Genomic DNA, 8,241 nt, shown 5'->3' with positions numbered 1-8,241 from the left:
TTCGTCCCTTTGCCGATTTGTTTTCTTTCCTCTTTCTCTTGTCTGTTAACCGAGGTGGTGTCTCCGTTCTCATCTGATTCTCCACAGATGAGTAAAAGCTGATCTCTCCTCCTCTTCTTCGTTATATCTGTACAAGTTCACACTACATGCGTATACATATGTATACATGTATGCATGCGTGTGACACGTGTATGTGCATTTCAAATTCCTTCCTGGGTCGATTGAAGGAGAAACGAGTTTTCATTTCGAGGAAGTCCCTGTGTATTAGAGTGCATGAAGACCTCCCTCTGTAGAGACGTCTCTCTCCGTCCTCTTCGTTCTTTCTCCTTCTACACCGTTGATCAATCCAACACCCCCCTCCCTTGAAACGTCTCCTTTTCTGTCACAGAGGACCAAGAAGATCGTTTGATTGATCTCTCTTTCTGGTNNTTTGATTGATCTCTCTTTCTGGTCTTCTCTTTTCATAAGTCTGCCCTCTGTCGGTTATACCTCCAGGCGGGTGTGCATCTTTGGACAGCACATCATCTTTTTCTTCTTCGCTTTTCTATCTTTCGGACGTCTTCTTCTTTTTTTTTGTCCTCGTAATAAAGATGGTGTTTTTCGGTCATTACATACCTCCTTTAGGATTAAAGAATCTCCATAGTTACAAATACTCTTCAGGTGGATATACACCTCTTGATAAGTTCATGAATCCGTGGTGGGAGTTTGTTGCTTCTCTCATTCCTTCTTTTATTCATCCTAATACACTAACGATCTTAGGTTTCATTTCAGCTATATGTGCTTCGGTCTTACAGCTCTATCATACCCCGACGTTATCAGAAGAAGCCCCTCGGTGGGTTTATCTCGCTGTCGCTTTTCTCTTCTTTCTATATCAAACATTTGATGCAATTGACGGAAAGCATGCACGGAGAAATAAGTTGAGTTCCCCTCTTGGTCAGCTCTTCGATCATGGCTGTGACATTATTCTCACAACGCCTCTTACACTTGTCAGTATAGCTGTCATTACAGCTGGATCAGGGCTACTTCAGGAAGTCATTGCTATGACAAGCTCGCAAACTCTACAATTCATATACATGGTGAGGCACCTATATACAGATGGAAAGAAAAAAGATACGTACACGTCATTCACTCACGTGAAAAGATATAAAACATATTCCTACAGACATAAGCATCATACGTGCATACAGATACAGATCCATAGATACATACGTACATACATACATCTGTCTTTAGATATATATATCTATATATATTTGTATACATGTGCATATAGCTTTACGTGTTTTTACGGGGCTTATGAGTCTTGACTTGCGCGTATGAGGGTTGTTTGGAAGTCAATCAGTCATAAGTTTCTCAAGAGAAGATGGGGTTATTCTTTCATTCTCTGTAGTTACAGCAAGATCTAAGAGAATCTCGTCCACTCTAGTCTGGTGAATGAGATAGCTTCGGCGTGTTCTAGTCATAAGTTCTCAATACATCCAGAATGATAGACGACCAAGGTGAAGGATGAATAACGTCAACCTTCTTTCACTGCAATTCTTTTGGTTCGCATCTTCTTGTCTTTCTCTCTTCATGCAAGCCCCAGTCTCATCACAGTGTTTCTTACAGATGTGTGAGAGAAGGCTTTATGTAGAGACTTGTGTCCGTAGAATACAAACGTGAAGACATCTTTAGTTTCTATCGTATACGTCTACACCAAGAGACAGAGAGAAAGAATGCGGGGTCCAAATGGAAGGAGGTATGACGTGTAGCTGTCTATCTGTAGAAGGTGTATTTCTGGAAAGGCGATCATGGAGTAAGCAAAAAGTCGGTGCGTTGATCTTGTTCTTCTTGACTCATGAGGAAGTAGGTGTTCTTTCTCTTCACCCTAAGGAATGGTTTTTCCCTGAGATTCCTCATCGTCCTCTTTCTACCTTTCTTCTTTTCGGCGGATATCTTGCCGTTCTACTTCTGTTTGCCTGTCTCTCTTCTCAAAAGATGATGAGCTGTCTCTTCTCTTCTCTTCTCTTCTCTCTGTGGTTGTGTTTATTTCTAGTGGTGGGAGCTTCACTTTCACGTCTTCTATGCGGCCACAGGAATCGTCGGTGTCACAGAAGCACAACTCCTTGTAAGAAGAAAAAGGCTCTTTCTATCTCTTTCTTTTTTCTCAAGTTTCTGCTCTGCATTTGGAGAGTGACCAGGAAAGATCTGTGTGTGTGTGATTGCTACTTCTTCACGTAGATTCTCTCTTTTCTGGAAGAAGTTTTGTCTCTCTCATCATCTGTCTTCCTTTCATGTCCAATGTACCTAACTCCTTTATCAGGTTGAGGTGTATCTACAGTTTGCTGAAGGAGGAGGAAAAGTCAGACAAAGTTGGTATTGATTGACAGATGCTCTAGGATCTAGATCTACCCACACCATTGTTTGGTTCTCCTAAGAGAGAATTCTCTAGAGAGATCGTTTTCGTTGAGTTTCTCAACAGAGGATAGGTGCACACACACATCTTTTCTCATTCTCATTCCTTCGTGAGAGAAGACTTCATCTAGAAAAGCTTCCTCGTGGAAAACGCATGTAAAGGCATCTATACGGGTCCATTATGTAAGTCTAGACCAAGGCCCTTCCTTTCTTAAGAGTGAGATAGGTATTCATTTCCCTAGTCCTTTTTTTCAGAGGTCTCTGTCTATTCTTCTTGGCGTTCTTGCTAGGACTTACTCTCCACAAATAGATTACTAAGCTAAGTGTATATCTCCTTCTGTCTATCTTCATTTCATAGTTCTTTCGAAGGTTTTGTTCTCTTCCCTCAATCTTCTTTGTGTTACAAACTGCATGCGATTGTCAGGTGATGGGTATGGCAGTGATGTCTGGGATCTTTGGGCCTTCTATTTGGCGAATGAATCTTCTCCAATTTCTCCCTTCTTCTCCTGTTACGTAAGGCGGAGAGATGTTCCCTCACTCTCTTTCTTCTTTCTCTTCATGTTGTTGTTTCCTCTTGTCGTTGCTATACGCATGACACTTGACGAGTAGGAGTGACGTCATGAGAGGAGGAAGGGGGGGAAGAGGCAAAGAAAGATGAAGGAAAGGTTTCCATAGAGATAGACAAGAATTTGAGGACAGATGTCTATATGTCATCTAGTATGGTGACAGGCAGTCTAGCACTCTGTGTGCGAGATGAAAAAGAAAGCCGTCTTAAAGAGAACCTTCAAGTCTACTTTACGAGAGTTGAAGTATGGGATAGACTCAGAGAATTCTCACCATTCTTCTTCTCTACGTCTCTTTTCTCTTTGAAAAGTTTCTGTCATCACCCGGACTTGACTGTTGCATGCACATTGCTTGTTCCAGGTCTTTTTCTAGATTTACGTGTATATGTATAGGCTCATGCCGCTCCTTCTGTTGGGCTTTTTATATGTGTATCCCTAGATACGTATGAAGTTGACGCTTACTTAGTATATACATGAGTATCGACATAGGGCCGCGCATGTCTGGCTTTCACTCAGTTTGCTGTAGAAGAAGAGAAAGTGCCGCTGTCGTTTTGGCTGCTTTGTTTCTTTTTCTCCAGAGAGTTTCTATCATCTGTCGCGTCTTTCTTTCATACGGATTTCAGCGGTCTCTTCCTTGTCCAAGCAGGTCTCATAACATGGTAAGAGGAACTCCCGCAGCGGTCTACTTCCCTTCTCTCCTCCCCCTTTCTCGCTCTTTCTCACTACTCTCAAACAAAGAAAGAAACACACAGAGTCAGAAAAGAAAGGAAGAAAGAAAGTAAAGCAGTTTTGACAGATGCATTTCCTTTCTCTACATGAAGAGATTGTCTATCACTCCGTGTTTCTTTGATACAATCGTATTCATGCGCAGAGATATGTTTGTGTACGGTGTCTCTAAAGGTCGAAAACAGCTCAATAGATGGACCATGGTTCGTCTGCTGTGCTTCTGTAGAGATAGGAAGTAGAAGAGAAGTTGAAGAAAAGACTTCCTTTTCTGTTGGCTTGGAAAGAAGAATGGATTCAAGAATACCACAGGAGAAGGCGCTTGAAGATCTCTGCCTCTCACCATACATAGAGAGAGAGAGATGTGAATATGTCCCCTTGTCTACTCTTGTAGGTAGTAGACATGGTTCCTACCAGTGTGTGAAGTATTTGGTAGTTTGGATGGATCTACACTCGTACATGTCGATTCTAGAAGAGAAAGGGAAGATACAGAAGGTCTGTATTATTTTACTTGGCTGTATTGTGATGTATCGACCGTGTGTGTGTGTGCATTCTTGTCTTCTTTGTATCCTTCTTATTCTCCATATTTCTTCTCCTTGTTATGGAGAAAGAGAAGTCCTTGTACCGGTGTGTGGTTGAGTGGAAGTTCGTGTGTATGTGGTATTCAGCAATCTCCCACTGATTCTGTACGACGTCCTCACGGGGATCGCTCGCGCTTCTAATCGGCTCTCCGCGTCTGCTCAGATCTCCTCTTTCTTTTGCTATATGGTCCTGCAAGGAGCTGTATGGCACACATGTAAGCTGTATATACACTGGATACTATTGTGCGTACATATATTGTACTTCAAGGGGGATTCTTCCTGTCTGTGTAAGGAAAGGAATACGAACGTTTCATCTTTCCGTGCATGCTTGCCGCTTTCCTCTCAAGCAGAGATCACTATGGGTGAAACAAGGAAACAGGCATGTAGTGTAGAGAAGGAAGATGTCTGTCTCTCATGTAGTCGTAGCAGCCTGATTCTTCTCCCACAAAGAAAGGCACATAGTTCCTTCCCAATGCGTTAGGAATACTGGAGTCCCTCATAGGCCTTGCATGAGAAACCTTATCGATTGGCTATCTTTTCTCTGCAAAGAAAATGAAAGAAAGATGCCGAGTGACCATGTAATATTTCATCTCGCGGTACAGGGTACCGTGAGCTCGGGTGTGTATACACCGTGGTGCGTCGTATACGCCTAGGAAGAAGGGAGTAAGGCAGAAGAGAACTGAAGAAGGGAAACAGTTTCTTTTCTGTTTTTTCCATTCACCTCCCTTCTTCATTGTCTGTTGGCATTCTTTCTCTCTCTGTCTCCTTCGAACCTGTCTTTCGCAGGTTTGCAAGGCCCTCTGAAAGGACATGTAGCTCCTGGTCTTGTCTATCTGACTTTAACAACATCGTATAGTATCCTCGTACTGAGACTCTGCTTAAGCGCCACATGCAGATTCCCCTTCAAGCTCGGAAGTAGCTATCCAATTGTTCCTTTCCTTCTCACTGGAGTTGGTATCGTTTATTCTCCTTGGTGTCAGTTCTATAGCTCTCAGCTTCTATGGGTAAGTTGCAATGTATGCTCGATATACATATATATATATATATATATATATAGGTGCGCTGGATGGTTGTAAAGATCTTCGAGAAAGTTTCGTTCACAGTATCTTATGAATATATAGATTATCTGCATGCAAATGATAGCTAGCTGAGAGCGTAGAAGTCGACGTAGGCTGATTTCAGCGAGTGAGGGGAGACTGGCGGGTGATGAGAAGGAAAAGTCTGATGACGTTACTTTTAGCTCTTCTACGTGTAGCGGCTATAGGAGAAGGTTCACTCTTGGGTTTCCCTCTTGTTCTTTTCTCTCTCTTGTCTTTCCTCAACATACTAGTGATAGTAGTAGATGAGTAATCTCTCATGGAGGTCGAGAGTTTCCTATATATCTTCATCTCTTTTGTGTGAACTCTTCTTTCTTATTTACAAGAACAGAGGACATCGTAGATCTCTCCTCTGTTGTATATATCTGATCTATTCATTTCTTATCTCCGCAAGAACCCACATGAGAGAAAGAGAGTATCGGACGGGGGTGAGTGGCTTTCATAGGTCATGGTTTATATCTCTTTCATTTCTCTTCAGTTTATTTATCCTTTTTCTGTGTTTTTTTCGTTTTCCTTCTTGGTGATCTCTCTCTCCTGTGTAGTGTCCTGCTTGGAGTTGAGAAGAGAGAGAGAGAAAAGAAAAGGAAGAGGCAGCGTGACTTCAGATGATATCTTGTGTAGACCTCTCGTTATTTGATCTCTGCCCTGTCTGCTTGCTTGGCTGTCTTGCTTGTCAGGGGGTCTGCATATGGAATTTGGTGTACTTAGCAGATTTTCTTTACACCAGCGTCGCAGATGTATGTGACTCTTTAGGAATTACATGCTTCCGTGTCGATTACACAAAGGTAAAGGTCGTCCAGGAAGAAGCTGGCCGCAAGGCGAAGGATCATTATGAAGGGAAGGAGACAAGATCATCACAGGGAGAAAGAGTAAAGACTTCTCTACACCACGATCAAGGTGTCTGTGAATTCAAGCATAGAGGACACGTTCATCCGCTCTGTCGTGGTTGTGATGGTGGAGTGAATCTCCCTAGTAGAAGTAGTCGTAGTAGTAGTAGTGCATCTCTATCAACGTCCACCCGGTAAGCAGAAAGAAAGAGGAGAGGGGAATGGGGGTCTGGATGAGTTTTCATCGCCTCGTTGATGGATCATAGGGGGAGCTGCTCTCGTTCTCGCTTCATCTTGAAATAGTCTATATCCATAGAGTTGTCATGTGTGTGCTTGCAACTGCTGTTTTTTCTCTTTCTTTTCTGCTCGTGTTGTATGGAAACTGTTCTTTCCCTCAAGTAGAAGAAAGCAAGTCTTTAAGTGATCTGGATAGTCAACAAGTCAAGCAAACAACTACGTTTTTTCTTTACTAGAGAAGTCTCTTGAATCGTCATATGCGAATGAAGCATAACGGGCAGACACACCATCAGCATGATCAAATCGTCTATATGGAGAGGAACTCTAGATGGGTAGGTAGGCGGGTGAGTCCTCTCTCTGTGTAGATAGATATGTGTCTTCGATAGGAGTCGTCCATCAGGAAAAATCTTCGGGAAAAGTGGGGAGTCGTACAAAGCTCGAGGGCAGCAGCAAAGGGGAGAAGGCAAGGCAAGAGAGAACATTCCAAGGGGGCTTGAGCTGTGCACCACAAACTCAATCACCTAGGTAACCTACCCGAACCCTCGGAGCTCTATTAAATGAGTGGTATGCGTATCCGTACTGACAACAAAGAAAGCATAAGTGGCAAGAGGGGAAGCAAAGGGGATGAAGATGGCAGTAGTAGATCGCTTCTCGTAGGGAAGCAAAGAACAAAGATGGAGAGGGCTCCAAAGGAGATCGTAGTCATCTCGTTCCTCTGTGTTGAGAGGGAGCAAAGAACGGCGTCAAGAAAGAATCAGACAAAGATGATACTTTCCTTTACGCTGTCTCTGAGGCAGGATCGCGTGCACGGGGGGCTCCTTGTATCTCCTGTGTAACGAGAGAGGAAGTAAAGGGAAAACCAGTCAAGGCATACAGACAGAAGGGATTCGTGCTGTTACCTACCTCAATGAAACCTGATTGTCAAGGTCGGGAGGGGAAGAGAGGCTCAGTACATAGTCGTCCTGAATGTTCAGTAGTGGTAGAAACGACGGGAACTTTCGCTGGTGTCAAGAGAGGACGGTTTAGGTTCGTATTGGCCACTGTGCTGATGATCACCAAGAAAAAGGAGACACGGTGACGAGAAGGAAAAACTAGCGTCCAAATCGGGTCGGAGAGAAAAAGCGGAGTCTGTCTGTGTCCTCACGAGCTGCTGTGCTTGTAACCAGATCCGTCTCGTTCTCGTTATGGGTTTGGTTGCAAGCCTCACTCTTTCTGTTTCTTTGATACCCCCGCACTATCTACTTGTATCTTGCTCCAGCAGAGCCTCAGCTCCTTGTTTCTGCCTGGGGTGTACACGACTCTATAAGGATGGAAGGGTTCAGCAGCAAGTTGACGAATGGGGGTGGTGGTGGTGGACCTTTTGAATCTGGGTGAATCTGAGCTTTCTCTTTGAGAGAAACGAGTTGAAAAGATGGAGAAGCTCCCAGAGCGCATCTCACGCAAACGTCGTGCTCACATGACCTGTTGCCACCCCTTGAAACCGCTCTTCCCAGCTGTTTCCAAAGAGAGGAGCTCCAGCCGGGGTGGAATCAAAATGTTTTTCCATTTGTACTTGTTCAATTTCTCTTGAAGAAAACAATTGCCTAACTGTCCCGTTTCTGTTTTTTTCCGGCCCTACATTACTTGTCATTCATCTTCTTCCCTGATTTTGTCCCACGTGAGACATTAAGTTGTCGATGAGCTTGAAAGGACTGGTCTCGATACCATTCTCGTGATGCCCTCTCTTGAACTTATTGCGGCTTGTTGCAAGATACTTTATGTCTTTGCTCGCATTGACGGCGGGATGCCGCGTTCCTTTTTCAAGAACCGTGATTGGGGT

General features: G+C 43.7%; 1 protein-coding gene across 1 annotated transcript; it reads left to right on the top strand.

Moving 5' to 3' along the window:
- Window positions 1-8,241, top strand: CSUI_005878 (cdp-alcohol phosphatidyltransferase superfamily protein). Its single transcript, XM_068066045.1, has 7 exons — window positions 1-1,076; window positions 2,036-2,107; window positions 2,819-2,907; window positions 3,536-3,616; window positions 4,349-4,476; window positions 5,048-5,265; window positions 6,036-8,241. The coding sequence occupies exons 1-7, from the start codon at window positions 591-593 to the stop codon at window positions 6,381-6,383; spliced, it is 1,422 nt and encodes a 473-aa protein (XP_067921983.1). The 5' UTR covers window positions 1-590; the 3' UTR covers window positions 6,384-8,241.

The sequence above is a fragment of the Cystoisospora suis genome (assembly GCF_002600585.1).
Source record: "Cystoisospora suis strain Wien I chromosome Unknown contig_2903, whole genome shotgun sequence".
NCBI classification, from domain to species: domain Eukaryota; phylum Apicomplexa; class Conoidasida; order Eucoccidiorida; family Sarcocystidae; genus Cystoisospora; species Cystoisospora suis.
Note: the sequence above shows the minus strand (reverse complement) of the source record. Positions and strands in the feature narration are given on the sequence as shown.

Bases quoted from the DNA above. Each gene is read 5' to 3' on its own strand.
- CSUI_005878 (XM_068066045.1), top strand. From the start codon at position 591: ATGGTGTTTTTCGGTCATTACATACCTCCTTTAGGATTAAAGAATCTC. The intron at 2,908-3,535 runs GTAAGGCGGAGA...CTTTTTCTCCAG, and splicing joins CTCCCTTCTTCTCCTGTTAC to AGAGTTTCTATCATCTGTCG. The intron at 4,477-5,047 runs GTAAGCTGTATA...TGTCTTTCGCAG, and splicing joins AGGAGCTGTATGGCACACAT to GTTTGCAAGGCCCTCTGAAA.